The 16,694-nt window shown below is 39.1% G+C and overlaps 1 protein-coding gene across 1 annotated transcript in view; it reads right to left on the bottom strand.

The window, feature by feature from the left end:
* The window catches only part of LOC115434306 (receptor tyrosine-protein kinase erbB-4-like), a 458,688-nt gene that overhangs the window by 12,313 nt on the left and 429,681 nt on the right, over positions 1–16,694 (bottom strand). The window contains exons 21-24 of the mRNA XM_030156187.1: positions 10,488–10,643; positions 7,445–7,520; positions 7,091–7,237; positions 1,224–1,321 (exon numbers count right to left, since the gene is read on the bottom strand). Coding sequence (XP_030012047.1) covers positions 1,224–1,321; positions 7,091–7,237; positions 7,445–7,520; positions 10,488–10,643 — 477 coding nt within the window. The remainder of the gene's footprint in view (positions 1–1,223; positions 1,322–7,090; positions 7,238–7,444; positions 7,521–10,487; positions 10,644–16,694) is intronic.

Raw genomic sequence — 16,694 nt, 5'->3', positions numbered from 1 at the left:
TTATTAATGTTCTTGACTTGCTATTTTTTTTTTATGTGGTTTTCATGCAATATGTCTTTTATGATATTTAAAATTGTATTGTATTTCAGCTTGTTAGGTCTTGTTTTTCTTGCTGCTTTCTACGTGTTACTGAATCATACATTTAGGGTGAAATCAGCCCTAATGTTGTGAAGGTGTGCTGTGATGGAAATATTAAAAATACAGTATAAAAAAATGCATTAGAATTAAGGTAAAACGACTACTTTTTAAAACAATTAGAAAGCCAGATTTGTTCTAATCTAGGGAGTAAATGTAAAGCTCTATTCAGACTGGGTTAGTTTACATAGGTACATGGGGTAAAGTAATAATTTCCAGAGATTTTAGTGCCGTCCAAATGTGCTACGTCAGTAATCATTACTGCACAATGTCAGTAAAGATTACCGTGACTTTTACCTTCTGTTAAAAGGTCTGGGAAAATGACTACAGGTAATACTAATCCTGTGTGAATAGACCAGTACTTAATATGTGTGGAGATATTCTGTCATATCCTGTTTACAAGTGGTTGTTCATGGATTTTCAAGCACGGAGGCACTTGAAGAAGCACTCAGCTTTCCAGTAGTCGGTCGGACAAGTGTGTGTGAAACCTTGTGTACTGTTGGAATTGGCGTATGACAAACACGATTCAGAAGCAACATCATACGCACATGACGACAGGATGGAACGGCGGTGTGTGAATGGTTTTACCCCTCCCACTTGTGGCAGTTTAACTGATATTTCTTATACTGTGCGAAATGACCATTAATATAACATGCCCATGTAAAACTAATCCAGTTTGAATAGTGCTTAACATAGTTACAACATTTAAATTCATCGTCATAGATTAAAAAAAAAAAATTGTTGAGATAAATTAAGTAAAAACCATCTCTGAGGCATTTTGGAAGCAAAGATAACAATCTAAACCAAACTAACCAATCCTATGATATTTATCATGATATAAACTATATTATGATATTTATCATTACTGTTTGTCACAGACCCCTGTTAGAAAAGAAATACCAGAATTCAACATGTCCCATTACTTTTGTCCATATAGTTTACATGTAAACTCTATTAAAGTAAAGAAGTGAAGTATTTGTCCACTGTTGGTTCTAACTCTCAGAACATGCCAGAGGCTTGTATTTCCATTCAGATGCTGTGTTTACTTGCTGTGGGATCTGACAATGAACCTGTTGAGACGAACACACCTGAATAACCAGATATCGTTGTGGGTCGCGGGCCATTCTGCAAAACTCGGCAGCCAGCTCCTTAAATTTGGGCCTGCTGTCTGCATCTATCATCCAACCTGGGGACGAAAAGACAAAGATGAGCTGGAGACGATGGAGGAGAAACAAGAAAATGTCATGCAGTGTGTGAGTGTTGTGGAGCTTTGACTTTCTATTGGCTTTTGCAGTTTGTTATCATTCAACCCTGTTATTTCCATCCTTTTTTGTGTCTGAATATAGTAGCAAATAGCTATAATAAAAAAAAATCTGCTTTGATTCTGAGTAAGAAACCAAAATAATACAGTCAATAATTTACATCACATATAATTACTCTTGTTCAGAAGTATATATCATGTCTAAATTTAAAGGACAAGATAAACAAAAAAAGACGTATTTATGATTTAAAAGTTAGTTTGACGTATTTTCCAAAATGAAAGGTTTAAAGAAAGAACAAGCTTTCACCAAATTGCACAACAAACAGACTGTGGTGAATGATAAAGTTCCTGAATGGGGACAAAAGGATCTTTCACTTCACTTCTTCATGATACAAAACTTTGGATTCGTTTGTGCCACATACATATGTATCAGGAACATTTTGCTCCTAATCTCCTGAATATGACAAAACAACCTATTTTCTGTCTCGTCAGGAGCCTTTTATAAAGGATGATAAAGAGTCAATGAGTCAAAAATCATTTAGAATGAGCAAAAGCAGCGCTGACTTCTTCAGCATTCTACCTGCTGTGTTACAAAATGCCTTGCTCAAAGGCAACTCTGAAATAGAAAGTGTCAAGTATTGTGAGTTTTGGTCCAAAGCCTCCTTTTTCCTCCCAGAGGCCATGACTGCAGTAAACAGAGCAAACCTCTGCAGGTGAAGGGAGATGTCAGGTGGTCTCATCTTAGATTAGACCCACAGCCCAATGACGAGCTCATTTCATTTTAATTTCCGTACTACAAACTCTAGGCCAGTATCGGTGGATCTGAAAGGGAGTTCCAGAAATCACTCATGAGAGATTATTCTCATTTTCATCTAATTTTATACTTGGTTTTAAAGGGTTTGGATTATGTGAGGTTGGTTGTATCCGATACTTCTGTGTAATCAGTGTAATACCTACATGTGACATTTATGTGTGTTTTCACAGAGAAGATAAGAAATGAGGAAATTCCCATGTGAAATGTAAAGGGAACATGTTTCCTGCATGTCATGATCAGATGTCATTACACCTGCTTCCTCACATGAATTATGTAGGTTTTTTTCTTTGGAGGGAGTAAAAACTGTTTTTATCCACTTAAAAGATCAAATAAAAATAGTATTGTTTCAGTGTATATTATATTTACACTATTTCTGAAGCTATTATATCAGTGTCTTCAAAGGCTCCTAAACAGTAGTGTTAACCCTACAAACATAATAAACTGCAAACGTACTAAAAATTTGCAGCTTTTAACGAAATAATCCCACAAATGTAATAACAGCCTCCTACCACAAACGTAATAACTCATTTTCCCACAGTGTGCTCCTACCATCTCCATTGTTATCGTAATCACATTAAGACATTTTATTTACACTGTTCAAACATAGGCTTCTATTATACTTAATGAGAATATATAAAATCTGTTTCATACTGTAGCTTTTATAATAAAACCTTTTCAACATTTCTGCCCATTCTGTTTTGTTCCTCCACTTGTATTTGTAATTAAACACCTATTAATCTGGAATTAGTACCCTGTGGTGTAACTGGAACATTTGATCATTCTAAAAAGGCAAGTATTCAAAGGACAAGAATAAATGGTAAGAAAAAAAAAAGATTAATGAATATTTATGCATAAATTACTTGTATGTATGTGATGTACTAATTTATTACATTTGTGGGAAGTTATTACAATTTTGAAAACTGAAAATTTTTACCGTCCCACAAACGTAATAAATCTCCACAAAAGTAAAAATGATTGTAATAATGTGGGATTATTACGTTAAAAGCTGCACATTTTTATTACGTTTGTGGGGTTAACAAGGCAGTTTTATCTCATCACTTGGTTAGTGTTATTGTGTGACCTTTGAAGACATTAGTTCAGATCCACACTTAACAGTCTGAATAGTCAAAGGTATAAAACGCCATCATACCACTGACAGCAAAGTCACGTGTTGTTTTTGATATTTCTCTTGGTTTAATGCATAAAAGGCACGAGGTACATTTCCTCACTAGAATTTTAGGGCTTTTTCAATGTATTCATTAAATCACTGCTGTTTTTACCCCCATTCACAACATATTAATATAACTTTTTGCTGGGGATGTGACACTGGTAAGTGCTAAATATGCATAAATACAGAATTAAACAGATTCATACAATGATAAGTGAATGTAGCTACATATATGTGGACAGATGAGGCTGTAACTTCTTAAACAGAAAATGGCAGCACAATGCCACATATAATAAGATAATCCGCTTTAAACTTATTTTGTGTCACAGGAAGTTAAATTATTTTACAACATAATTATTGTTTCATGAATGTATGAAACTCCCTCAAACTATGTTTAAATGGAAACCTGACCATGGATGAGCATTTCAAATAATCCAAAATAACCCTTTGAGAGACTGGTTTAGATAAAGTGGGTTGAATTTGTTCTGTAGAATGTGTTGTTAATATGCCATCTTGAGCTGTATGTCTCTGCTCAGTTCAACCATTTCTACTCTTTGTGCTTCACACAGACACATCACAGACACATTACCTAAATGAGATGCAATTACTCCGGCAATCAAGCTTTATTTCATCTATATTGAGGCTTCGATGAGGCGGCAGGGCGCACAGTGTGATGCACACCAAATCGCATCCAACGGCTCTCAGTCAACATGTAATTAGAATTAATGTGGACGATCGCAGAGCTTACTTGTGGCTTTTCAATGTTGACCCCAGTCTGACCCCAGTCTGACCTCTTCTGGCTCTGTCTGATTCCTGGACACGTGCCCAGTTAATACATGTGCTGTGTGTTCTGTGATGTTTAAGGGTTTGTCGTTACAGTCCTGGTGAGCTGTCATGGTGCTGCAGCGTCATGCAACTTGGGGAATACGAATACGTCAGCATCCCCTCAAGCCATTTTCCTGCTAGTTAAGGCAATCCCTTTACCACTGCACTTAAATTATTATTGCTCAGACAAATTCTACACAGCACATATAATGTATTTTCCTCCTTTGGGTGGGAGAGAAATCACTTGGCATTGTTATTAGGCTCCATGGCTGCAGGGTTTGCATGGTTGTATCTGTGCTGTCAAAAGCCATTGGCAGGAGGTTTTTTTTTTTTTTTTTCATTTGGAAAAAAATAATTAGATACTATGACATTTCTGTTGAATTAACATTTTTTGTCTAGGGAATATGTTTTCATATGAAGCTCCGAGCTGGATCACATCATTCTCTTTTACCACATTTGGCATTTTAAGCAATCTGCTGTTGTTCTCATCCAGGAAACAATGAGTTGAAGAGTGGAAAGACTTTAAATTCAGAGCACTTCAAGAATTAATAATAAGTAGAGCTGATACAATATTTGCACCATATAAAAAGGATAATTAAATATAAAAAAGGGCAGCAATGGAAATAAAAAAGTGCCAGCAGGGATAAGCTGATGTGGTCATTTGTATGAGATTTTCAAGCCAACAGGAAAAGTCACTGATGAGAGTTCAGATGAAGGTGGGGCCTCGACCAGAGCCCATAGCTGGCACAACTCAAAGCCTGGACCGGCATGTATGTCTGGACTGTGTCCTGTAAATAAGGGGGGGTGGATCCCTCTGCAGCCATGCACACCAGCGCTGGGACTCTGAATTCATCCAGTGGAAAGAAGATGGAATAGACATGGGAGGAATGGCAGGTTTTTGGACGGGTCTGCGAGGGCTGGGGGGACAGTTGGGGTGTGGTGGTCCAGATGGAAGACGACACCAACAAGGATGGAGGCACACACCAGGACGCCACTCATCAGAAACAACCTGACTGCAGTTTCCTGATGCTTCTGTTTTTCTACTTTTCAACTCCTCTTCAGAGCCTCAGAGCTCCAATAACGCCTTACCAGATGAATATTAAAAATACGTTGCATTTTATTAAACTACAATTCATCGGTGACACCTCAAGCTCAGTTGTGGATGTGAATAAACATGATTTGAAAACAATAAAACAGATTATGGGCTTCTGTTTAGATCAAAACCAGCATTCTCTGTGTTGTAGTGCTGCTCTGTAACATTTCCTTCAATAATGACACACAGCTGAGGCAAACTCAGCTCGCTCAAAATAAAAAAAGCAATTTAAAACAGCTGGGATTCACAGTTCTTTTGCAGTAATGGAGAGCAAAATGTGATGTACTCGAGTACTTCCATCTTATGCCACTTTATACTTCAATACATCTCAGAAGCAAATAGTTTACAATTTTTCCCCCAGCAACTAAAGAATAGGTTGCTTATGTCTTCACAACCAGATACTAGATGTAAAAGTTTCTGCATTCAAACATGTACATTAACAACAGTAGTCACTGTGAAGTAAAAGGTCTGCCAGTGTTACTTTTACATAAGATGATATAAATGGGCCTGCCAGCACTTACTCTTCCATTTTAACTGTATTCTACCCCTTGAGTGTATGTGACTTCTTGTAAAATTGTGTTTTTCTTGATAATTCTCTTATTATTTCTCTTTTTAATTTCCTTCTTGCCTGTTACAAGGACAACAGATGGAAATGAGCCAGATTAGAGGATCTTTACTCTGTGTTTAATGTTTTCTGTGGATGGTCCCTGCAAAATAAACTAAACTGAACTAAACTAAAGCTGGCCCCTAAAGACTATGGCCCTGTCCATATGAAGATGGTTTCGGTCGTATCCACAAAAGTTTTGCATCGGATAGGCCTTTTATCCACGCAAAACTGATGTTTTCAGTCACTGAAACCGAGTCCCAGAGCGGATACATTTGAAAATGCCACTTTTGTGTCTTCGTCTGTATGACCAAACTTTTCTAAAACGATGATGTCATAGCCCCACCTCTCTAACCTTTCACCGTGGAAGCAAGACGCCACTTCACAACAACAACAACAATGGCGGACTACAGGGTAGTGCTCATGCTACAACAGCTATTGAGCTTAATGGAAATATTGAATCAAAATTTTCAGCTATTTCATTACAATGAGTAACAAACAACCATAGCTAACAATATTCACTACATGTTCTTGGATCTACCGCGGAGGGAGGTAACCAGAAGGGCAACCAGGAGGAAATATTGGATCAGACCCGGTAGAACCAAGCAAGCTTTATGCGCATGCTACACATCTTCTCCGTTTTTTGCGAGAGCATTACAATGCCACATACAGGCCTGGGATTTGTACTACATCGTTTTCAGGTGTTTTCAGTGGTTCCATGTGGACGCAGATATTTCCTGAAACTACTCTGTATTAATGGAGCACTTTTTTGAAAACGACAAAGAAAAAGATCGGTTTCGTGTGGACATGGCCTAAGTGATAAGATAAAACTGCTGTTTTTGGAGTGTTTTCTCTGAAGTTAGTGATAATAGCTTCAGAAATAGTGTAAAGATAATGTACTCTGAAACCAACACTATTTTTCAATTCATCTTTTAAGTGGCAAAAAAAATGTTTTTAATCCCTCCAAAGAAAAAAAAAACCTAGATGTGGTTTTGTGTGGACATGGTGGATAATATGTGCCTCTGAGATGTAGTGGAGTAAAAGCATAAAGCTGCAGAAAATGCAAATAATCCAGTAGAGCTGTACTGTACTACAGTAAAGGATCTGAATACTTCTGTATCCACTGTTCTGTTACAAAAGCTCCTCAAACAGGATTAGTTAGGGGCTGTTGTGTGGGTCTTTTTCCTTACATTTCACCATGACCATGTAGACATCTATGGTGCAAATGGGCGGCTGGGGCAGGCGCTCTCCCTTCTCCAGGATGTCCGGGATTTCCCTTGTGGGGATTCCGTCGTATGGTTTGCCTCCAAATGTCATCAGCTCCCAGATTGTCACTCCTGAGAGCAATGGTAGGAGGGAAAAAAGCAGAGGGACAGAATAAGACACAAAGAGACACAACAGGAAAGAAGATAAGGAAATGCGTGGGAGAAGTGGGCGAAAGTGCAAATTGCAAAAATAGGACTTCAGGTCACTGACTTCTTTCCACCCACAATGTCGAGACAGAGTGACATCAGCATGAACAGATGCTGCTTGTCTGGACTCACCGTAACTCCACACATCACTCTGATGGGTGAACTTCCTGTAGTGGATGCATTCCAGCGCCATCCATTTGATAGGCATCTGAGTAGAGACAGACAGATAAGGAGGAGGAAAGGATTTTAAGGCCAAGGAAGCAAAGCAATCTGTACTATTAGTTACACTTATACATTTATAGTATTTACTCCTGAGTTACAGACTATTCCCCATATTTTGCTCAACAGTCGCCCTATCTTTTAATCTAGCGTTTGTGAAATATTGGAAAATCGACAATGCTTTCAACCATAGTTTACTTTGCTCGATATGACTCAAGTACTGTGATTGATTAGCCTCAGTCTAACCCAAGCATCATCAATAGTGAGCGTGCTTTTTAAGATACTAAATGGGATTGTATTGGCCATGTGTCTCACATTATCTCAGCGGCTATTGGTTTAGAGGAGACAGTGTGGGAAACAGTAATAAGAATGGGCCCTTTGACATCCAAGACAAGGACAACGGCACACATCACCCTATCCTAAGTGCTATATGATTTCCATATTGACTGTAGAAGGGATTTTTCAGCTATAGAGGCCATTGAACAAGGCAATTACCTGGCCTTTCTGCACGTGAACACACACACATGTACTGTCCACGCACCGGCTGTTTTAAAATACAACCCCCTCCTCTGACACACACACTTGTTCTTTGGGGAAATGAGCAGGAAGAAGGGAAATGAAATTCACTAGGCTGGAAATGCAGCACGGTGCCTCCACTTTCATCTCTGTTGATTTATCTCCCATGGTGTATCTATTTTTATGGCATACATTGAGATCTGCTGACAACCGCTCTCATTTATCAAGGTAAAAGTGAGTATCATTCACATGTTTGCAGCAAATAGGCCCTGTTTGTGTTTGTTTTTTGTGGGGTTTTTTTTGCCCTTAGATGTCTGTTAACTCCCATTTTGAGATGCAAAGGCTACCTTCAGGCCTCCAGCTGAATAGATGCACCGATGAACAAGCCAATTTAATAAAGGGAGTTGATCAGGACAATTTGCATAGTAAGTCTCAAGTGTGGAACAGAGAAGGGGCTTCTCATTAATATGGCCTGGCTCCCCAAACAAAACAAACTGATTGGAATGGTGCCGGTGTTATTTGTTTGTCTGAAGTGCCCTGGAATTGTATTTCATGAAAATTAAAGTTCACCTTTAAACACAAAACATAAAACAATTTCACAGCACTGCAAGCATTAAGAGACCTCAAAGTCACACACTATGCCACAAAATGTCTTAATTTAACCAAGACTCGCAATTAAATATGTAGCTGTAATGTCTTGCCTCGAGAATATCAAATTATGCTACATTATTAAGAATATTTATCATAATTATTTTACATTTAAACCAAGTGTGAGAGGTGTTGCCAAGACATCACACTAAAGTTACATCAACTAAATGTGTCAACATCAATGCATTTATTGGAAATAAAACTACAGACTCAGTCAATCATACATACTGAAGAGTCAACTCCGCATCATTCTTGCTGTTGCTGTTTTATGAGGATTTGATGCTTCTGCAGATTATAGATATGTATAATGTCAGCATAATTTATTTGTGAAGGATGTTTTTGAAAAATGTAGATGTACAAAATCCAGGACTCTGTTACTGGACAGTGGAGCATCCCAACAACTGTATAAATGTCACTTTGGGTTGGGTTTGGTTAAATATTAATACTTTGTGAGATTATGGATATTTACAGTTGTTTCTGATAATAAATATGCAAAAACTTAAAGTCTGTTTCTTTAGTTTTTACTAAAACACACTGTTTTAAGCATTTATTATTTATGATAATGATAATTAATGGCCAGATATTGTAAGTTAAGTTCTTCCTGAAAGCAAAGGTGCAACAGAATTGGCAAAAAAATAAATTTTCTGACACTTATTGCAAAGAAAACATGAAGACACCTAGGCGGCCTGTTATAACGGCAGCCTTAAAATGATTTAACTAACTCTAATCATGTGCTGTCAGTGTCTAAACCTCACTAATTCCTAAGAGACATGTTTGAAATCCATCACTAGCTGTTAAAAATACTGCAAAGATGATGAGCATCTGTTTAGTGGTAGTGACTATAAATAAAATGTATCTTTCGTTCTCAAACACAGAGATTATAGGCATCTATTTATTCTGATTTGCCTTCTAAACTATGCAGTTTGTTCAGTCGTTTCCATTTTCATTTGTTGCAACTTCATCTGCTGAAAGATCTGAGTTTGAGGTCACAAAAGTCTCCCACGATGTTCAGATCATACCTAAACAAACCCATCTTTCACATGTTCACAGAGAGGTGCTGACTGTTTGCACTGGTGAGACCTTTTCCTCTAACCCAGTGTCAGGAAATAAGGAAGCAATGAAGACTGTAACAACTCCACATTACTCGCATTATAGCCATTATTACCTACAGGTTATTACCTCTATGGGTTTTTTATGTTGAAACGCCTTAGTGAACTTTTAAATAATTGTTACTACTTTGAGAAACGCCGCAACATTGTGTGTTAATGAGGTAATCTTTCAGAAAGCAATTCAGGTGAGGAAAATAAGAGTTTTAATTCTGCGTGCTAAATTTCATTTGGTTTTACAGCCTTTTCATACAAATTAGTAGAGAAAAATAGACGTACTACTTTGGGGTTTATTTGGCTTTTGATGTTTTCGACAGCCCATTTGTACAAGATGTGTTATTTTTCCAAAGCCTGAGTGAATTTTCTTATTTCCAAACTCTTGCCAAGTTTCATTATTTTTACTAGTGTGTATTGTCTCAAATCAAGTATTTATTTCTTAGACCTAAAAAGTTCATTTTTGCTGTGTTTTTGTTTTGAAAGGAGACATTTGCATGCAAAAAGGGGTGATGTCACACAGCTGACCCATAAAAAATGGTTTACTCCTTCAGTACTGACCTTTCCGTTTATTACTTTTTGCTTTGCATTATTTACAACTGATGTCAACCAGTCCCTTTCGGAGGCGGGTACAGACTCCACACACACACACACACACACACAAACATGCACATGCCTCCACTTACACCAACCTTGCCCCCGTCTGCGTTGTACTCCTTCTCGTCGGCGTCGAGCAGCCGCGCCAGGCCGAAGTCGGTGATCTTGATGTGATTGGGCGACTTGACCAGTACGTTGCGGGCTGCCAGGTCCCTGTGGACCAGCCTCCTCTCCTCAAGGTACATCATCCCCTGGGGAAAAAAAAAGAAAAGAACAGTGGAGATGAAGATTGTTTCATTTGCCTTTTTATATTCCATGAACTGAACAGCATCTGATAATAGATGCAGTAAATGTCAGCACCAACATAAAATCAGTGTCATAACTGTCATCATCACTGGACACCCACGCAGACGTTTCACTGCAACCTTTCATTGATATGCTGCACCTGCAGCCACACAACAACCCTGATGGACTCACACCAGCAATTTTCTTAGGTTTTCACAGTTTTTTCTTAAACCCACAAAAACATAAATAATGTCACACAATTCTTCATTTCACATCACGTGTAGTTTATTTGGTATTTCTTCACCATAAGAACTCCTCGGCACATTAGGGAATTGTGATCATTTAACTTGTATTTAATTGTGCTCACTGTCCTTTTTGTAGTGAATTTGTGTGCATGTCTAGTATGATACACACCTCTTTTGTTCTTTGTTAGATTTGTGTTTTGTTTGTCATCACAGTCTGAATTCAGCTCACTTGGCCTCTTTCATGAGCGCAGAATTCTACTGTTTGTCTCTTGCAAATTATTATTTTTCTTCATTTTCTGTGACTCATGCATTATACCACAACCATTCACAACATCATACTCATAGCTATGTTTCTGAGAGACAGACCACCTTTAATGGCATCCAGAAATTCAGACATTTTGACATTTGCACACACAGTATACAGCAAAACAACTTCTTCATTCAGAATTCAACGCACAAGACACATTATTTGACTTTCCATCAACATGCTGGAGAAATTCTCCAATCCTACACTGGATGACCTTACATGAACTGTTTACATTCCTGCAGGGCAACAGATTACATGTTTTTGCATATGCTGGTGGCTATTAAATGTGGTGAAATACAAAACTAAATATAGTGCAAGGCGTCTTGCACTATATATAGCTCTTTGCAAAGTCTAAACCAGAGAAATAAATCCACAAAATACCATAACATATGTGCTTGTACTCCTTTCATATGTGACATATAGTAAATCGTTTTAACTTTATGCATTAGTATGTATTGTTGCAATACTCTCTGAACAATCAGCCTTTATCTTTAGCCTATTTCACCTGTTTATTCATACATCAAGCTAATTATATTATTTTTAAAGATGGCTTACAGCAGGCATGTCCAAAGTCCGGCCCGGGGGCCAATCACGGCCCGCGATCAGATTTTATACGGCCCACAGCTTGGGTTTTATATTATATTATTTATGGCCTGCTTGGACTGTTGAACAGAGTACATGAATCATAAAAGGTTCAAAATGCAGTTTCTCCTTTCACCTCATGGTGGCAGCACCACTCTAACTCTATCTGGCTCTGTGACTTTGCCGTGAACCCTTTTAGCTAATTTCTAACCATGGCGCCTGTAAATAAAACAAAGGAAAGTTGACAGTGAGGGCCGCCGCTTCCAGGAGAGAAGGGAATTACAATTTTTTTTCACTGAAAATCGAGGTGATTATGTTTGCCTAATTTGTCGAGACATTGTTGCCTTGTTTAAGGAATTCAATGTAAAGACACACTAGCAGACAAAACATGCTAACGCATACGACAAGCTAGCAGGGAGTGAGCGCTCCGAAAAAGTGAAGCAAATTCAAGCTGCTTTAAACTCACAACAGTGACTCTTCATGTGAACCTGGGAGTTCAATGAATTCACCACCAAGGCAGGATACCAAGTTGCCAGGTTAGTTGCCTATAATTGCTGGTGTTATGTACTTGTAGATGTGACACAAATATTACTTTCTGAATGATTTTGTGAAAGACAAGAGTAAGAGTCATATGTTTTCATCTTAAACGTTAACAGACTTTACATTACTGAGTAATATATGAGTAATGATTACTCATATAAGTCATGTTTAAAATGAATGTGGGGTTAAGATTTTTATCAACTTCTTGGAAGTTTAAGATACTCCACACAGTTTGTTCTATGTTATCTGACTCCAGATGTGAAAGGAAGGCAGAAATGTTTTTTGTTTTTTTTTTCTTAATTTGTTCACACCTGAGTGGCGTAGATTTGGTTACATTGCCATTTTAAAAAATTATATTGTGACAATGAAAATAAAATTATTGTAGAACAGCACATTTATATGTAATTCTTACTGTTTAAAAAACGTCCGAAGGGACCACTGGCCCCTGGCAATGTCCACATTATCAGATCTGGCCCTCTTTAAAAAAAGTTTGGACACCCCTGGCTAACAGTTTCAACTTTGACTGCTATTAAAGATACCTGGAATTATACAGTAAATGTAGCCAGTTCATTATTTATGCTGTTTATACTTTATATTAAGTATTAGTTTAATGTTTTTAAGAAGTTAAGTAACCTGTAGCATTCTATATTACATTTCAATAACTATCTCCACTTTTCTGCTTGCTAGTTAGCATTCTCTTATTTCCTCCACCTCATACTTATCAGCTTACACATGAATGGAGTATTGGTTTAACCCATTTTAGAATTTAAGCTACCTTCAGCATGCTGCTTTATATTATATATTATTTCCACTTCTCTACTGTGCAAGTGTGTTAAGAGCTTCAGCTGCCTCATGTTGACATAGCATTGTATATCCACTAAAGGTCAGAACAAAATCAGATTGTCATTTGTGGTTGTTCTTCCTTCATACAAATACATATGTTTATATTGTATGTTTTATCTGATGTCCCCAACAAGTACAAACGGCCCTGGTTAGAAATCACTCTGTCTCAGATTGTAGAACACAAATACAGCATGTCCATCTTGTCCAAAACGAGTGTAATCTTGTTCAGTCATCACTAAGATTGAGCCTCTGACATGTCCTCTGTAATTGGAGCCATTTTCAAGACGACCAGACACTGAGAACAATGGATGTCCTTCCAATTTGTTAACGCTGATTATGAACACTCGATGAGCAAGGCAAGTAAGGGGAAAAACAACAAAGCCTTGAGCAGGAGTGAGTGGCAACTTTGCTTTGCAGCCTTAATTTGTTGCTCAATGGGCTGGATGGACAGGGACTCTTCACAGCTGCACAAAAAAGCCATTTGCAGCCACGTGAGGCGTGGAGTTACCTCATATATGAGCAGAAACACACACTTGCAAAAGCACATGTCATCATGGCCTTGTGAGCACAAACACAATCACCTAAAACGCCTCTCTGTCTTCCCTGTGCTCATGGCTGAACAAAACAGCAGACAGGCAAGGCTGGGCCAACTGAAGTGTATTAGACTGGATGTTAAACAAGTGGATGCCACTTTGCAGGTGGATCAATAAAAACACCTCGGTGAGGAGGGAGCAGGTCATTGTACTCAGCAGACAATGAAAAATTTCAACCAAGGTCTCCACTGGCGCGAAAGAATCATAGCCCGTTTGAAATACTTACTGTATCTAAGTGCACACGTCGAGGTAGATTGTGTTAAAATGCTCGTCGTGGCGAGCCGAGCTCCGCGCCGCCTCCTCTCAGACAAATGTGAGGATAAATCGATAACGCCGACGTCTGGCTCACTGCTGGCAGAGCCCTCATCCATCATCCACCGGCCTCGTGCAGACGGACATGTACAGGCACACAGAGGCTGACAGAGACCATCCAGAGACCACCTATACGACATATTTCACTGAGCACATATTGTTACTCTTGCAATATATCTATCTGTCAGGCAGTTTGCATGTCTCTTATGCTCTTTGGCTTCTGGACACTTCCTCAATGTGTGTCCTCCTGTCCTCCTGAACATGAAGAGCTGGGATGAGGCCCAAGCCCCCACCCCTTTAACTGAAAGTGTATTTAAAATAGATTACTTCTAGAGGGTTCAGGCAAGCGATCAATAACAATGCTGATTACAATAAGCCCGAAGACGAGTGCGCCACGAAATATTTATCCCCGATGTCGACGTCGAGAGGAATTAGGAATCAATGGCCCACACAGTCCATTAATACACTTCGACTTAAAGTGACAGGGCAATGAGGGGAGGTCGTTGCACTGACAGGGGAATGTACAGCAGCTCAAGGAGCCAATTAATTTTCAGCCACTCCAGGCGGTAAACACCAGCGTCCCAGCGGAGGATGTGGGGGCAGGCCTTGGTTTCAAGTCCGGTCAGTCCAGCTGATTGTGCCGCTTAAACGCTGTTTACAGCTGTAGTCCTCAGATCCTTAGAAATGTAATTGAACAACCTTGTGAGGAACATGTGGGAACGTAATTAAACTTTCAATGTTTGGAAAACAGCATCTCATGCATTTCTGTCAGTAAGCAATCATTAGCCTCCATCTCTCTGGTCTGATTGGTTGCAGGAAGATTACTGAATCGGATGCATGTTGATCATCAATAAATTACAGTTTAAGGATTATTTTTTGAGGACCTGGGTACAAGATCCACACAAAATAAGTTCTTAACTGAGCTGCAACACCAGCTTGACTGAATAGAGAATGAGTAAAGTACCTGCCTGCCTGCCCAAAAGGTAAAATCATTTTGTGCTCTCTTTCACCCATTATTTTTTCTGTGGAGAAAGCAAAAGCATCCGCCTCAGAGGAAGAACTCGGTTTGGAGCTCTACATTACTTTAAACTTTCCACAGGGCTGCAGCACTCCGAGTTCAAAGTATGTGTTTACTGCTGACCTTTCAAAGGAAGATGATGAGTGCACTGATGTGGCTGCAAAAATTGGTGAAGAAATGCATCTTCTCAGAGACTCTGCAAGGACCATAAAAAGTACATGAAAGAAAGTCACCGCTACTCTTAGGAAACACATTAATGTAAAAATGCATATGCACAAAGTACGATACCGGTCAAAAGTTTTAGAACACCCCAATTTTTCCAGTTTTGTATTGAAATTCAACCAGTTCAAGTCCAATGAACAGCTTGAAATGGTACAAAGGTAAGCGCTGAACTGCCAGAGGTAAAAAAAAAAAAAAAAGAAAAAAAAGGTAAGGTTAAACAAAACTGAAAAATAATGTACATTTCAGAATTACACAAAAAGGCCTTTTTCAGTGAACAAGAAATGGGTTAACAACACAGTTTTGCAGCAATGGAGGTTGATCAAGCCTTGAGTTGGTGCTACCAATTCCTACAGGTGTCCAAACATTTCTGAATTACTTCCAACCCCCTCTGTCTGCATAAAAGTAGTGTTGGAACACACTTTGGTACCATACCGTTGTGAGCATTATTTGAACAGTATTGTTCTGCAGAAAGTAGCGTGTTACTATAAAAATGGTGAGGAAAAGGCAATTAACATTAGAAGAGAGACAGACCATCATAACCCTTAAAAATGTAGGTCTTTCCTACAGAGAAATTGCCAAGAAAGTCAAGGTGTCAGTAAGTCCAGTTTCCTTCACCATCAAAAGGCACTCAGAAACTGGGGGAAATGCTGACAGGAAGAGGTCTGGCAGACCCAGACCCACAACAGAATCAGAAGACAAGTTTCTGAGAGTCAACAGCTTGCGTGATAGGAGACTCACAGGACAACAGCTTCAAGCACAGATCAATAGTGGTCGTAGTAAGCAAGTCTCAGTTTCAAATGTGAAGAAAAGACTTCCAGTTGCAGGTTTGATGGGTCGAGTTGCAGCAAGAAAGCCATTGCTGAGACTTCAGAATAAGAAAAAGAGGCTTGCCTGGGCCATGAAACACCACCAGTGGACTACTGAAGACTGGAAGAAGGTGTTATGGACTGATGAATCAAAATTTTAAATCTTCAGTTCATCCCGCAGGACTTCTGTACGCCATCGAGTAGGTGAATGGGTGGTTCCTCAGTGTGTGACATCAACTGTCAAACATGGAGGAGGAAGTGTGATGGTCTGGGGCTGTTTTGCTGAATCCAGGGTCGGTGACTTGCACAGAGTGAAAGGCACCCTGAACCAAAACGGCTACCACAGCATTCTGCAGCTATGCCAGGCAGTACCCTCTGGGATGCGCCTAGTTGGTCAGGGGTTCCTCCTACAGCAAGATAAAGACCCAAAACATAAGTCCAAGCTATGCCAGAACTACCTGAAGAAAAAAGAACAAGATGGTACACTTGAAAACATGGAGTGGCCAGCACAGTCTCCAGACTTAAACCCCATCAAGCTGGTTTGGGGGT

The sequence above is a fragment of the Sphaeramia orbicularis genome, chromosome 2 (assembly GCF_902148855.1).
Source record: "Sphaeramia orbicularis chromosome 2, fSphaOr1.1, whole genome shotgun sequence".
NCBI lineage: Eukaryota > Metazoa > Chordata > Actinopteri > Kurtiformes > Apogonidae > Sphaeramia > Sphaeramia orbicularis.
Note: the sequence above shows the minus strand (reverse complement) of the source record. Positions and strands in the feature narration are given on the sequence as shown.